Source organism: Rhipicephalus microplus, chromosome 8, assembly GCF_043290135.1.
Source record: "Rhipicephalus microplus isolate Deutch F79 chromosome 8, USDA_Rmic, whole genome shotgun sequence".
Lineage (NCBI taxonomy): Eukaryota > Metazoa > Arthropoda > Arachnida > Ixodida > Ixodidae > Rhipicephalus > Rhipicephalus microplus.
Window position 1 is genome coordinate 16719882 of NC_134707.1, and position 16648 is coordinate 16736529.

Genomic DNA, 16648 nt, shown 5'->3' on the forward strand with positions numbered 1-16648 from the left:
TACAAGAACAAGCATAAATCGTGGTCTTTTATCCTCCCGTAGACGTCCTCTAGACATCACAACTTGTAGGTCCTATGGACGTCACTAGGTGAATGTTTTGCGGATGTTACGCTGGGCAAGTGCGGTGGGTGATATACGAGGCACGTACCCTATCCTTGTTACACTGCAAATTTTGCGTCCATGCGAAGATGGGTCGAATGGCCAATCATCGTGCTGCTGGAGCATCATCCCCAAAGCTCATCGACCCTCAAGACACTTTTGTGCTTTTTGAGGAGTTCCGCGGTTTCGTATGAAGGCCTTTTACTATTGCGCATTGCAGGTGATATATACGAGTCGGCCCATTTATTGCTAACTTCCCACTCTTCTTCAGCTCCTTCTTTCATCTTTCTATCTTCCTTTTTCATTCCTCCAGCTTCAGTCAGCCAACCTAACTGGTTTCTTGTTTTTCCACGTTCCTTCTATTTTTTCTCCCTTCCTTGCTGCTTTGTAACCTGTATTCATGGCAAGGTATAAGTGACTTTACGAGCACTAGCATTTCACATCTTCGCAGCGCGTGTAACAGTATACACGCTTCGTTCACAATGTTGCCGAACTCAGTCAACCATTCTATCATACCCACCGTTCATTGTAGCACTTTTTTGGGACGTTAAACCCCACAAATCAATCAATTCATTGTAGCACTTATCGCGCCACACCCGTCCTTCAAATTCTCCTCTGTCGGCGTTGTAAACAGCTTGCTGCATACACTTTGTAGTAGACCGCCACACCCTTGTCAACAGAGCAAAGCTTTTTTTTTTTGTTCTCCTCTATCGTCCTGCTCTGTTTTTGGTGGCTTCTGTATCTCTGCTTTGCAAGGACCCTGGCGGAGGCTTTTCCCCGGACTCCACGCTGACTCCCTGTCAGCGTCACACCGCTTTCCGATTTGCGCCTTTTTACTGTCTCCTTCCTTTACTACCTTCTCTCTCTCTCTCTCTTCTCTTTCTATTCTAACTCTCTCAAACCCTCGGCCGAGACCGCGGTTTCCTGAGTGGCCTTGGCCGTGTGCCATTCATTCTGCCGCCGTCTCGTCTCTGCAGTCGGCTCGAGCAACAAAACCGGGCCACTCGTTTTCTTTCAAGTCCTCCCTTCATTTCTGTTTGTTTTCTTTATCCTCTCACGTGTTCAGTGAATCCCTTCTTTTTTCTTTCTTTCACAGAGAAGCTTACATAGTTTATCTTTGAATCAACATCGTCACCATCATAATGAACTTTTCCTATCAAACGTTTAGTTCATTTGGCAAAGCAGCTATCGCTTAATTCGCTTCTTCGGTTGCACAGTTCGGTTACGCAACTCGGGAACATAATCCTTGCCCTAAAAAAGCAATGGCAGGCGCTGAAGTAAGCTCCGCTGATGTAAATATCTGCCCTTACCACGTTGCCCAGTGTACTGAGTTGATCATGTGTGTGGGGCAAGACGACACTAAAGTATGCAGTTTCGCTTCGTTATGTGAAGTAGTGGATTGGCAGCACAGTGCTGATTCTTGTAATGATAATGAAGATTATCTTTTTCTGTAGAAATTCATCCTTATCTTCGTCACCGTTGTCAGCGTAACCGATAGAACGAAACAGAGGCGTTCCCGAAGAGTTTTTTCATTATGAGAGCCAGTGAGCTGCGGCGTGCCTGCTCGAGCGTATTGTATAAGCGCAATGCACGTATCTGGCAGACAGGTACGTGTAAGTGGGTTCACCTGCCTGGCTTGTGAGAAGACGTCCGTTGGTCCAAGGGACATTGTGGGGGAAACGCTCCAGCGGGCTTGTAATGGGAGCATCCGCGTCATCCGGTGGCAATGGAAGTTGGCGATGCCCGGGTTCACCGCGTAAAATTGACGCGAGAACTGAACATCTGAACGCTAAACATCTTCCACTGTCGCTCCGGCGCGTCCCGTTGACGCATGCGCATTGATTGGCCCTTCTTGTGGTGAAATCGAAGTACCTTAACAGAGCTGCGCTCACAATTCACATTAGGTGGTGTCGTAATCGTCGGCGATTTTTCGAAATACTTTTTGGTCCACTCTTGTACATACTTTTGGTGCTTCCCCTTATAAAACAGTCCCCCGCTGTTTCGTCGCAGCTGGGGAATACCCCCTCCGGAGTGCCAGGGAACAGCCCCCGTGAAACGCCCGTCTCCGTGTCCCGAAATACTTCCTCGAAGCTTTTCTTTCGAGCAATGTAGGGGCCTGTCACCGCTGTTTTTTTTTTTTTGTACTCTCCTGTACCGCTTTGCTGTTCTCGTGTCAGTTTTCTTTACTCTCTCTCTCTCACTTTCCATCATGAGGTCACGAAAGCATGTCCACGTGGGAGCCACCCCACTTAGATTCTAAAAGCGAACCCGCCGAGCTGCTAGAACAAAAACAAAGCTTGCGGTTCTGCGCCCAGCGTCGAAGGGACAGAACACCAGAGCACGCATAAGCTGGGCCGGAGATAAAAGTGATCGTCCGCAGGCCTAACGGAGTGCATGACAGGGCCTGATGGTTCCGTTGGGCGGTGCCTGTTTTGTTGTTTCCTGTCGGAAGGTGGGACATTAATTTGGATATCCGCTCCGCCGGTACTGGACCATTCGCTGGAGTTTCATTTTTATAGCTCGGAGACAGTGCAAGTCAGCAGGAGACTGCCGTCAATTAAATAGATTCAGAAAGTATTGAAGGCAAAAGAAAGTTCCCTACGACTTGCGGATTTAGGAGGTGGCGCTGGTGGCGGCGTCGTAGGCGAAATTCCCATCACCAGCGAATGTTTTGCGATGCGACTCGACATGTTGCCGACGATTACATGCATGTTGGTACGCGCCATTTTCCAATAACTGATGCTTTCTCTATCATTTATTTGCCGGATATTATCCGTTTCTAATACGGCAGTCTGTCGTTTTATCGATGTCACTCGTCATTGCAAGTTGTCGCATTCCAGTGTTGCCTGAATACGAACGCATGGCAGTTGTTGCCTTGTAGTAACTGAAGTGTTGCGCGCTTAAGAACGAAGGCATAATTTCAGCAATAGAGAAACGGTTGGGAAGACGCATTGCGCAATGCCAAAAAAAGAAATAGAAAAAAGAAGAAAGGAAAGCAATAAAAAGAAAGAAAGAAAGAGAGAAAAGAAGAAAGACGAGATAGTATAAAATACATAGAAGCCACTACACATACGCCAAAAAAAGATTGTGACTGAAGGGATGGTTATATCCGGCCTTCAGCTCTCATGACCGAATCGTTACAAAGCAACTCGTTTCCTTCATTGTTTGAACATTCCAAGGCTTGCCTGACTCATTGCCGTTTAATGTATACGCTCATTGGCTACGCCTACAAACATGCAAAGCTAGAAAAAAAAATGACAGTGTTGTTTCGAGTATACGTTTCTATAGCGTGTACTGGAATGAGTACACACATACAAAGAAGGAGACAAAGAAACAGAGGCCAGTCTTATGGAAAAGCAGGCAGGTCAACCAGAATCACAACATCGGTCTTGCTGCGAAACACTTGGGGGTGGGCGATGGTGAGAAAGAAAGTATGATTAAAGTAAGTGTAAGTAGGTGAAGTAAAGTAAAGTAAGTAAAGGAGGATGCGCAGTGGAAGTACTGTGTACACAGCTGGTACACTATAGACTAGAATGCCGGCACGAACTGCGATTGCGACGTGCCAATGATGTATATGTTAAGTTTCTGCGCTACGCGCAAGTCGACGCGTAGCGAAAGCGTTTATTGGTAGCATGAGTAGGGAGAGCTTAGCGCTCCGTTCGAGCGACACGGCCCGTCGAGCGCACTATTTATTCGTTCAGTACACGCGCATTCGATGCGACCAATACTCCCGCGTATTCAGAAAGTTACACATCTGTCGCTGAAACACTTCTTGCGAGCCTCGCGCAAGCCGGCTTGCTGCCGGGATTAACGCCTTCGGTCCAGATGACGCCTCGGGGGACTGGAGGTACTACAGAAAGGGGAAAGTTCGAGGAGAGCTCTTAGGGAAGGTGGGGAATGCGATGGGGCAAAGCTAGGGAAGTGTTGGGAAGGGTGTACGGTGTCGGTAGCGGAATACGCCTGCTTAAGACATACACAGTCGCCAGAATGCGGGTCAGATCGCGGAGTTTGCCCCGTGTACTCTTGCCTTAGTGGCGGTAATTAGAAAAGAGAGCGTGTGTCGACCGCGAGATCCCCCTGATAGGCATCGAGAAGGTGCATGGTTCCATTTGTGGCCGCGCCTGGGAAGGAGGCGAGAAGAGATCCCTCGCGCTTCTCCGCTGATCAAACAAGACCACTCCGTGTTCTACTTGATGGTGCATGGATCAGCGTTGCCTACTCGAAGTATAGTACAGCTACTACACATCGGCACGGATCGTTGCTGCCGCGTGACGTCCTACAGACATCCCGGGAGGGATATCCGTAAGACATCTCTCGCGATGTCTTACAGACGTTGGGATGGAGATGTATCTTTTAGGCGTTTTCCTGAGGATACAGGAGGCTGTTTTTGGTTCGGCATTAGCCGTGGGAAGTATGTTAGGGGTTCGCTCTGAGCACATGTACACATTACAAGATGGCTCATCTGTGTAAACATTGCCGGAGAGGTGTCTTATTAAACGAAGCGCTGAGCACGCAGAAGGGTTTTCTTGTAGACATCACCGTGGGAACGACTTGCTGACTTAGCCGTGCACGTCACCGCTTTGAGCACAGCTCTTTTTTTTCTTTGCCACGGCTGAGCTACTCGCTGGAGCGTACAATCTAGTAAGACAAGGCGGTGTGGGGTAGATACCGGGTAGGGTGCTCTCTCAGCACACTCAGGATACTGCTCACTTAGGTCTTGGTGGAACGAATGTTCATTGGCTGGGTTTTGGAGCTTGACTGCTTCCCCGAAGGTCGAGGGATTGAATCCAAGCCGTATATAGATGCAGGCGGAAAAGCTTGAGTATTGTGTATATACATTTAGGTGCACGTAAAGAACCCCAGGTGCTCGAAAGATCCGCAGCTCTTCGGTACAGCGTCTCGCATAGTAATGTATGGTTCGTTACGATCTTAGTGACGTATTGACCAGTTCAGCTGGAATCACTCGTGTAGATAATACTGTGGTTTCGGGATGCAAAATCCCAGCAACTACTACAGCACTCGCCTCGCATGCCAGTGCTGTCACAGCCTCCTTTGAGGGCTCTGTTCGGCTGCGATCGCTGCCTGCGCCTCACTACAGCCTCCCGGTACCTATTAACAAAGAGGTGGATAATACTGAGAATTGTTAAATGTTAACACCCTGAAGCCCCATACGATTACGAGAGACGGCGTAGTGGATAACTCTAGAAATGTCGCCTACCTGGGTTTCTTAGACGCGCTCGTAAATCCTAAAAACAAACAAACAAACAAACAAACGTAATGGGCCTCTAGCATTTCCGCGTCCATCGAAAATGAGGTTGCAGCGGTCGCTTTTCGATTCCATGACCTTCGCGTCAGCTGTCGAGCTCCATAACCAATAGGACACCCCGGCGGGCCTATTCAATGACCGCCTAATCACACCTCGTAGCCGCCAAATATATACGTTGGAATACCCGGTGTGCATCGACGTTATGGAGCAAACGGGCTGGTGTCTGCTGTAATACAACGCAGGACGATTTCGTTAATCGACGATGCGGAAGGTTTTTTCTGCGGGACGGGGGGCGTAGAGGGCGAGGTGGTTTGTGTCTGCGGCATCTCGAAAATCCCACCGACTTACGGACATCTGAACCCGGAAAAGCTCGGCACACAAGAATAATGAGGCTGAAAGCCAGGGGGCGCTGCGGAAGGAGATCAATTACGGAAATCCTCTTCACCGAGTTGCACACCACGCGCATCGTATCCGCTTGCAGCGCCTTGCTCAGCGCGCGGTGTAAACACGCCTGGTGTGTATTTGTGTTGCCTATAGGCGGAAGGGGGCGCTGAGCGCGCGGTCCTACCGTGACATGATACAAGACAGAAGTAGCCCTTAACCGGCTCGGACTTCCTCGTGTAATTCGTTATACCGTAGGATTGCATGGCGCAGCGCCTGGCTATGCGCGAATGGACGTTTTCGCAAATCCACCGGGGAAATGCATTGACGTGTCTAAAAGGAAATATTGTTTGGTGAGGGCCTTGCTCTTAATTTAATTAGTACAACTCGGCGCGCTAACAGACATAGACTTGGAGATAGATTCAGAGCTCGAGGTGATACGCACACGCTATGAAATGAAAGACTAGATATTTCGCCACACGTAAATAAAAAAAAAAACTGGCTCACCACATGCATAATTCTTTTAAAAGAAACACTAACTCTCTATTGCGGAGTCGCGCCTCTAACAACTATCCGAATGGAGGGTATTTGATCTGCAAAAGGCAGTTCCCTGTCAAAAGTTATACGGGGCAAGCCAGAACTGACTGACAAAAGTAACGGGTGATCTTTCTTCTCACAGAGCCTCTACACATTATAGCAAGAGAGCCGGGACAAGGCGGCGTTTTCGCTGTGCGGTAGTTTTGCTACACGAGTTGCGAACGCTTCCCACTTGCCGACGTAATTGCATCAGGCATTTGGAAAACACTCGCTATAGTGAGGTGGGCTAGTAGTTGGCAGCGTAGTGCATGTTTCATTATCCCGTGTACTGTACTGTTCGCGCCTTAACATATCGTTCACGTTATGCTTTCGAACGACAGTTGCACCGGTTTAGTAGACTCCAGCGAATGCCTGAATACTATAGTTCAAGTACTAACGTGGTCATGCTGAAGTCGCATGTAGTTCAACTCGCTGCCATGCTGAAAGATTCCGCAGAGAGACATCGCTGGACCTTCATTCAAGCCGCCTATATGGACATTCAGGTGCACGATGTGACCGCGTTCCCGTTGCGCAATTGGGCTTGCGGAATGCCGTGCTGATCCGCCCCTCTTCCCCTCCCGCCACTAATGATCCGCTGAAGACCGAACCAAACGTCCCTTTAATGACGCACCCCTCTCAGACGAGCGTCAGTTATGGGGTAGCGTTAGAAACAAGTACGAATTAAGGTCCGCGGGTATCCGGCCTATGGCTTTGGATTCTGAGGCCCGCTTAATGTCCCTGCGACTTTAGCGGTTGATGCACCGAGAGGCTGAACGTTTCGGTCACGAAATGCTCGCGTACCAAATAAACAACCAAAAATGGACGCCACCATGCAGGTATAAGGCATTGCATTCACCATGATGATGTTTATATCACGCCGGCTTCTCTGTACCAAGATCTCATGTGGTCGAGACATTATGGCCAGGGTTACATCGCCCCACTTTATCGAATCAGAAAGAACAGCTAAAATATTAATAATAACGAAATTAGACAGAGGTACGCAATAGGCTTAAGAAGTCGTTTAGGGGTCGTTAAGAACCTATCTTTCTAACTTCAAGGCGCTCAGGCATCTAGGATGGACCTTCATATAGATAACCAAAGAAAGATCTTTGTCCTGTAGGGACATTCCTCGGGCATTCTCTGTGTGTGACGTTTCCATATAATTTGCCTAACCAAGTTTTGTAGATCGTGTGATTTACGGGGGCTGTGTGTACTGTAAGGCGTTTACCAGCTGTATATATCATAATGGTCAACCATCACCTGGATTAGCTATGTCAGGCGAATAGCCAAGCTAACATCTCCAGCATTTCTATCTTCTCTCTTTCTTTTCTTTTTCTCTTTTTCATCACTTCACTCATTTGGATGAGCGAAACGTTTTTAGCGTCGGATCTGGCCTGGACATGCAACTTAGGGCGGCCCAGCAGGCCGAGGTAGCTTCCGGGAGATACGGCTGCTCCGTTAACTACTATAGGTGGAAGACCAGCCCAGCAATCCACCAGAAATTGATAAAACTTTCCTCTCACTTTTCATATCGTCGATGGGGAGGGGATGTGATATTGTAGGGTCACATGATAATCACGACACTACTACTACTACTACTACTACTACTACTACTACTACTACTACTACTACTACTACTACTACTACTACTACTACTACTACTACTACTACTACTGCTGCTGCTGCTGCTGCTGCTGCTGCTACTACTACTACTACTACTACTACTACTACACCATCCGGTGTTCTTGAACATGGACTGACATAGCACAGTACACTGGTCTCTACCATACCATCTCCGTTTGAAAGTGACTGCGACGGCCGGCTGTGAACTCGTGACTTTCGCGTCAGTAGGCGAGCGCCATAGCCACGGACGTGAGCCTTCAGTATGATCGACGTATCTTTCAAGGCGTAAAGCATGCGCAAAAAAAAAAGCATGCATAATTTTGCCGTGTTTAACTAACCGTGACACGTACTTGTCTTGCCTTTACTGGTAAATACTTGCATCGGGACTGGCGGTAAATCTTCAATGCTTTCACCTTCCGATGGAGGGCTTTCCTCGAACAATGCGCCGTCTGAGAAAAAAAGCTTTCGCAAATCCGACTGGGGTGTTTATCTCTCTACGACTGTATAAATACGCGCACCTCTTATGCGCGGGAAAAATCGGTATGCGCGGCTTTGGCGGTGGTGGGGCGAGCACTCCCCAGCAACGCGCGCTCTCACCGCGCGAAGCACTCAATCCCCGACCTTGTGAACGGGAAGAGATCTGTCTCCCCGATTGCCGGTCACGTTGCAGTGCTGAAGAAGCCGCGCCTCCCGCACCCCAGGACTGAGTGCATTGGACACAACGCCCGCAGCGCACAAGTGCCGACTTTGCTACGCGCTGTGTTTGCGGGCATCCGGCTAAGGCGCGTGCCGCCTCGCTTGTACTAACGCGTGTTCACGTAATGTGTCACACATCACTATACAATAAGATGGTACGTCCGCTCATTATCACACCCAACGTACAATATGCGTGCGCTCGTATTCTCTTAATGTCACGCTCTGGATAAAATATGTCGCGGAATAGCGACCAGTGCTACCGAAATAGAAAACGAGTACAGTAGAAGAAAAGGACACGGCGCTGAAGTCACAACACCAGTTTTATCATTTTGTGGCGCTGTTATTTATTTCACGGTGAACATCCACGTGCCCCACTCGCGATTCTGCTTCATCATTATACATATGCGTGCGTGATTGCTTAATATCGTGGGTAGCTATACAAATGAGAGCCATTTTGCAAAATATATATTATGTACTTGGTTAATTCTGCACGAGCAACTGCGCTGCATTCTTTCATATTGTACCTTTATTTTTACTGCGCCTTATTATGACACTTATTTCGCAACGTAGATTCACAAGTACCTCACCTAGGCTTAGGCATCCGCACATGGGTCAGGGGAAAGGGGGTACAGGGAGGGGCGCCCCCTCACTCCTCTGATAATCTGAGGTCTTCAAACCAACAACTCTATATATCAGACGTGTACCGTGATTGTCTAATGTTTAAGTTTATGGTTATCCAAGATTTTTGAGAAGTGTGTTTCCTTTCCGGACTCTTGCAAAAGAGAGCGAAAACTCAGCCCTTCCTCCCCCCATTATTGTTACAACCCAGCAGATGTTCATGGATTCAGACACTATACATATTCTGCCACTGCGATGAAGCTCGGCCGTATTTCATGGGCGTGTAGCCGTACGGGCATGCATTCGGTGTGGAACACGGGATTAATTTTCAATTTCGTTAATGTACGCCTTAATCTAAGCACACAAGCACGATTGCTTTCCCCTGGCATTTCAATCCCATAAAGGTGCGGCTGCACGTGCGTAATTTTTTTTTGATAAACCAGACCGCTGTCTCATTTATAGACGCTCATGTTACAATAAAAGAAAACAGGAAGGTGCCCCGCGCGTGTATAGTATCGGCTTGTTCATCGCCACTTATTAGAAACGGCACTCTCTTCGCCGAGCTCTTGATGGCGTACCGGTTTTTTTCTTCGCGGGGTTAGAGGAATATCGTTCACGCTGCCACACGGAGCACAGGGGCACGGAAAACCGGCGAGCACAAAAATTGCACGCACGCGTTCCAACGTTTGTCGAACGCCTGTCGCATATGTATCATCTTCGAGCTCTCGCGCTTCCGTTTCCTTTCTCAATATCATCGCGGTTCCACCGGAATACTTAGGAGGCCTGATTCTGCACGCGTGCAAGAAGTGTGGCAATCCTCTACCGTTAGCGCTTCGCTAGTTCTAGGGTTGATTCTGCCGAATGGAGTTGAACCTTTTAAAAGACTTTTCCTTATAAAAACAGATGCACGCTTGCCATATGTTTACCGTTGCAAAGGGAAATTTACAACAACCCGTTTATAGCACCAGTAGCAAATGCAGACGGGGGCGGGGGGGCGGGCAAGGTGTAGGTAGAGGCAATTACTCCCAGCCCCCAAAACTTGCTTCCGTCCCCCGCCCCCTGTTTAGTTCAAGGCCTTTCGTCAATCTCCGTTATTCAGGTTGCCTCGGCTACGACTGCCTGAAAGGGGGCAGAAAAACGTTGTCTCCACCTTTTACCTCTGTCATCTGTACCCCTTGATTTTGGGGTGTTAAACGCCAGATATCATCATCATCATCATCATTATCTCTACCCTCCCTCCTGGTCGGATGATTCCACGCGATATGAAATAAGTGCATCTGGACAGAATAACATTAAGACCGCTGTACTAAGCCGCGAATTATTAGGTGCATTGCCTAGATAATTCACCTTTCATGTGAACTGTCCAGGCAATGCACCTACTAATTCGCGGAGCCACGCATCGTGGGATCGCCTGATTCGTTCGGACAGCCTTCCCAACTTCGTGCCACGTACGTACATCGCATAGAGGTCAGCCAAAATACAAACTCTAAATACGCCCGGGCAGTCATAATCGTGCTTCTCTACAATGTGCAACGCCACCCGCGCTCGTCAAAGGGCGCACCATGCATTTTTTGTGCACTCGCTGTTCATTTCTTCGCGAGCTACATCGGTGTGGAGCTGGGGGAACATAACTTATGCTTTCTCGCGCACACCACTATACTGACCAACGCCGCCACGTTAGGCTTAGCGCCGAATGCGCTAAGCCTAACGTGATGCAGTATTCAGGTCGCGGGCAGGGATAGACCCATGTCGGTTATTGTGTCATATCGATCTGCGACTGCAGTGTTGTGCGTAGGCTCTGGGAAAGAAGGATATAAACAAGTTAAGCCACGTTACTAAAGAGCTCAATGATATATGTGGACTCAACCTAATTGCAGTAAGCTACACTTATAGAAGCATTTTAAATCCAGTCAGTTACATTTAACTAGACAGCTGTCTCGTTGTTTTAAGCTCGTTGCTGTTGCATCGCTGTTATTGTTTCAGAACGTTGTTAGGTTTTTCATGACCATGCCATGGTGGTCGAGCGGTTATAGAGTTCGACTGAAAGCAAATCGCGGGTTCAATCGCCGCCGTGGCGGCTGCAATTCAGGCGGAGGCGAAAATGTTCGAGGTCCGTGTACATAGGAATCCCAAAAAGTGAAACTTTCCGGAGTTCTAGATTATGGCATCTGTCATAATGATATCACGCATTTCGAACGTCAAGCCACAACCATAAATATGTTATTATCATTATTATAATAGTACGATTAATATTTTTTGTCTCAATTCGATGCTTTTGAGGTCACTATCCTCATGGCGTGTTCATATAACCGGCGCACAACTTCAAAGGAAAGTTTTCCTTGATGCTTCTGAATTTTGGGATGCTTTAAAAGAAGCTTTCGCGGGCCTTTAGTAAGCAAAAACGTTCGTATATAAGCACATTTGTGCGAAAAGCGCCCTTCACCTTTACCCACAGTCGACAACTCTTCCCCGAAAAGGCACAATAATAATAAGAGCCTGAAAGGGATACTTGAATACCATAAACACGATCACAAAGCCAAGGTATCTGAACATGCCTTACACGTGTGCTAATTTACTGTTGCTTTCAGCTACGAGTAAACCCACTAGGCTTTTAAAAATACTTTACTGAAAGCACTAACGGCAAAATATATGACTTTATTGGGATATTATAGAAAAACAATTTTTCTTCTCTGATCAGTGTGTTATTGTTTAACAATTCCAAAACCTCTGCGCTTGCCGCGGGAAAATGGTTGGTAAGCGAAAAAGCACGAAAAGAAAATTCGGTTGGTGACATCACGTTGATGTTCCCGCACCAAATGTAAAGATGTCATAGATTATGAAATATTTTCGTTATTCTCTCGAAGTCATTAATCACTAAAAATGAATTACATCATCCTCTGATGAATCCATAGGTTTAACATAACAAGTTCCAGAATTTTTTTTCCAGGCAATGTCACGAAAATACAAGAAATACAATTTTAAATGCGTGACGTCACTCGATGACTCTCTGATTCGAAGTTTTAAAAATGAAATTTCGACCTTGGGTTTCTTCAGCGTTATTGAACCTACTACAGTGAAATCACCGACATTGAAGTTCTGAGAGCATAATTTATCAATATAAACCGATGAATTGTATCAATGTAGTGCCTTCGAAACAAAAAATAATAAAAAAAGCCCCGCCGCGGTGGTCTAGTGGCTAAGGTACGTGGCTGCTGACCCGCAAGTCGTGGGATCGAATCCCGGCTGCGGGGGCTGCATTTCCGATGGAGGCGGCAATGTCGTAGGCCCGTGTGCTCAGATTTGGGTGCACGTTTAGGAATCCCAGGTGGTCAAAATTTCTGGAGCTCTCCACTACGGCGTCTCTCATGTTGGTTTTGGGACGTTAAACCCCACATATCAATCAATCGAAACAAAAAAGAGCCAATTCATGACCGTCCGAAACATCAAATTCCAGTCTGGGTACGCGCGTGCTCTATCTCGACACATTACAGCCTCTTGTACTATACCGTCTAAAAGTATTCGCGTTATTCATGTTTGTGGCTGCGCACGGCGCGGACCTCAGCAGCGTCAAAGATGGAAAGCTGACGTCACGTAGCGCCTGGTCTGCATCCACTGATTGTGTTTTTCCACAAGCGTATGCGAGTGGCTCTTTGTATTTGGTGTTGTACTTACGTGAGTATATAACGGAAGAAAAGCGTAATGTAAACGTTGCTACCGCACTGTGTACATTGTGTACAGTGTGAACTCCTGACACTGTGAAAAGCGGTCAGCAGTGTTAGACAAGTCAGAAGAGTGTGCACACACCTGCGCTACCATGTTTTCAATATTGATCGCGACAATATTGACCGCGACGTGGGTGACGGAGCCGTGTAGGTGCTGTCAAAGTTAATTCCTTCAGTGAAACTTCTGGCGAAGGTCAACATAGCGTGGAGATATCCGGGTCATTGCGAATGACTCAAAGAGGCCTATCAATAATCTTTGGTACGCGGACGAAAATTGCCTTTGCCGTTGCTCAAGTGTGGGCGGTTCGTACTTCGGCCCACGTGCTGCAACGGCTTTTCGCGGCGCTCAATTCTCGGCGGACTGTTGCCCAGTGGAGCTGGCGCGCATTGTATAACAACCAGGTCAAGGCGATTGCACGGCCGTCTCTCCGGCACTCATCGGATGGACGATGAACAGGACGGCTATAGGAGCGACGGCTGGTGCTTTGTGTGAGTGAGTGGCAGGCGGGCCGGGGAGAGAGGGGTGGAAGTGAGCACGCTGTGCCGAAGAGTTTTGGGTGGTGGACCACAGCGGGGCGTTGCTCTCGTGGAACGCTTAGCACGAACCGTTGACGCCTCCGCAGAGGTGTATACGTGGCCGGGACAGACCACCCAGGATGGGGGCCTTTCAAGAGCAGCGTCAAGCGCGCGCTGTGGTATGGGAAGATCTATACTAAGACGTGCCCACATAGTGCCACAAGGGGTGGCTTGACAAGCACGCGCCCGTAGCCCTAAACTAAGCCACCCGCATGTCCTACGAAATTAGTGTATGTGTGGCATGTCCTTGTTCATTGTAATAGCCAGGCCCACGCATGAAGGCTTATCCGTAAGCTATGACAGGGACGTCATTAACTGCAGATGTAATATACTAGAAGTAAACAATACATATGAAGTGTAAACTAGAATATGTACACCTTGGGCAGATGCTAACATGATAGAACAACCAAGGGTACAAAATTCACTGAAGAATAACAATGGGCTGCAGTGAAATAGGCAGGCACTGCCAAATTATGTCATGAAATCTGTCACTGTCATTAAAGCAGATATTATCACATCACTGCGTATTCCCAGTTGTAACGAGTGAAACAGGGAGGAAAAAGTAATTGCATAAACATTGAGAAAGTAACTATACAAAAAGTTGAGCGTGCAAAGGAACGAAAATTGATTGGAGTAATTAATACTAAGAGATCGGAGGATGCTATAGTTGGTCAAACAACAAACAGGGCTAGGGAGCAAACAGGTTCCCTGACCATGCCACTGGCCGCGTATTTCGTAGGAAAGACAAGAAAAAAATAGGAAATGTAGTTGAGGAAGACATATAGTTAGATGGAGTGACGAAATGGAGAAGGGCGATGACTTTAAGTAAAATTCGCGCTCGCAGATGATAGGCTAAACTAGAAATTATTGAGAGAGGCCTTAATCTTAAAGTGGACATGACCGGGCAGAAAATGATGATGATCACAATGAATACATGCACACGCGCGTTTAGATAAAGTGTTCCAGTGCAGGTCGCACTATAGAGTTCAGGGGATGTGACCATGAGACGAATTGACGACAGATGTTCGAGAAGATGCATTTGTAAACACTGCCTGTAAATGGCAAAACATTGATGTGTGTACGCAATATTAATGGCTGTCATATTTATTTCTCCTCGCAGGTGAGTGGAGTGAACCAGCTCACGCTACACCTACCCAGCGAGTATACCAGTCTACCTGGGGGCGAGCTGAGGGTCGACTACTCCCCGCCTGTGGGCGACCCGGGACCCAACTTCACGTTTCCGGCCACGGACTCCGTAGAGGGCGTTCCCATCGACGGCGTGCTGCCGGGCACGGACTACAACTTCCAACTCTACCTCAGCAACGGCACAGTTAACAATCACCGGCTGTGGACGAGTGTCATAGAGACCGGTACGTCGACTACATTTCGCCATATTTAACAGCAGGGCTGTTTAAGCGCGGGGTCAGGCCGGTGCCGTAGGCGGAGAACTAGGTGGGTGTGCGCCACAGAGAGCGAGTGTGTGCCTATCAGCTTCTAGCATAGCATATATCCGTGCACAGTACCTTTCTGGCCACTGTAGTGCATAACGTGGTTGCTTGGGCGAGTTGGTACGACATTATTCACATAAAAAACAGCGCCAATAACGAGGGACAAGAAAAGAAGAGGACAGACAGTGCCGCTGTCTGTCTCCTTTTCTTGTCCCTCGTTATTGGCGCTGTTTTTTATGTGAACACTGTAGTGCAATATAGCAAGGGGGTGGAAAGTAATGTGAGGGCTAGTAGGAGGAAAGGAGAAAGAGAAAGGTAAAGCATAGTATAGCCTTGTATATTATAGCATAGTAGGGAATTAGAAAGAGAAGTGAGGGTGAGGAGGAGTGATGTATTGTTAGGAGAAGGAAAGGAGAGCGCGACGTAGGGATAGATAAAAAAAACGTGAAAGGAGAACATCAAGAACTCGGGCAGCCTTCGCCAGGTGGTGGAGCTTGCTTGTCGGCTCTGCTAGCGTTACTGCATATGCTACCTACAGATAGCAGAGTTGCGCCAATGTATGCCATCTTGGGCTCCATCGCTATGTGGGGAAGCCACTCACTGTCCGCGTTGGAGCCGTGCTTGCCGGACGTTGCGAGAATTTTTTTTGTTTATGCTTTCCATTTTAGCTGTCTTTTTATAACGCTAGTAAAACTGGCTCATATTTACGAGCTTCGATTTTATACTCGTGCTCCTATTATGCATTGCCAGATATTTTGCATAAGCCTAGACTATCAGTTACGCAAAACTTTTTCTTGTTATGATAAAAAATTTAAAACTTTCGGCCTGCAGCAGAAGTGTTTTTGTGTACATGTCATTTCATAGAATCTCGATTTTTCATTTGGTTCAGGGGCACTTATAAATTTTATGTAGGCATGTACGTACAAGCTGCACTACCTTGCGAAGTATAGAAATGTAAGTACTGAAACATTTGGCAGTGCAAGCGTACAGACGTTCTTTAATGAGATAAATGAAAGCTATTGAGGGCAGACTGCATATAGATGGATTTTGTGTCAAACACTACCATTTTCTGCATCCTTCTTACGCATATATTTTTATTTCTTGCATATCATTCATTATCCTCCCAAAATAATGCGAGAGATTTAGTTTTGTATCATGGGCGAATTCTGTTATTCATCATGCAATATGGATTAGCGACGTCTTCAAAGGCAATGAGACTGCCTGCCAAGTGTGGTGTGTTCGCAGCTGGTGACACCACTGTCTATTAATCAGCCTATAATTTCTCTTTCTGTGCGTTAACGCGTTAACATCCGGTGGTTGATGAAGTGTGTGGATGTGTGGTGTGTTGGTTATTGGTGGTTTGATGGTGGTTGGCTATCCTGAACACAAGTCCCACAACACCTTTCAACTTGCGTGGATCCTTTTCAGCCCATATGCTATGCTCATCTGCACTTTGGTTAACGCTTCAACCTTGCACGTTTCCCTCCTCTTCCTTTTCTTCACTTTCCAATGTGTGCAGTGTGTGCCTAACACTAGGTCAAAGAAAATGCCTCATGTTTCTCGGCGTCGAATGCCCCATTTCAAAAGTAAGTACAAAATGAATTTCGGGGCAGCATACAGGATTTCGCAAATGGTGCATAGAG

The 16648-nt window shown here is 47.4% G+C and overlaps 1 protein-coding gene across 3 annotated transcripts in view; it reads left to right on the forward strand.

Annotated features, from left to right (window-relative positions):
• Ptp10D (Protein tyrosine phosphatase 10D) overlaps positions 1-16648 on the forward strand; it is a 168889-nt gene that overhangs the window by 107463 nt on the left and 44778 nt on the right. For all 3 annotated transcript variants that reach the window (XM_075871178.1, XM_075871177.1, XM_037416307.2), the window contains exon 2: positions 14678-14927. In XM_075871178.1, the coding sequence (XP_075727293.1) occupies positions 14678-14927 (250 nt within the window). The remainder of the gene's footprint in view (positions 1-14677; positions 14928-16648) is intronic.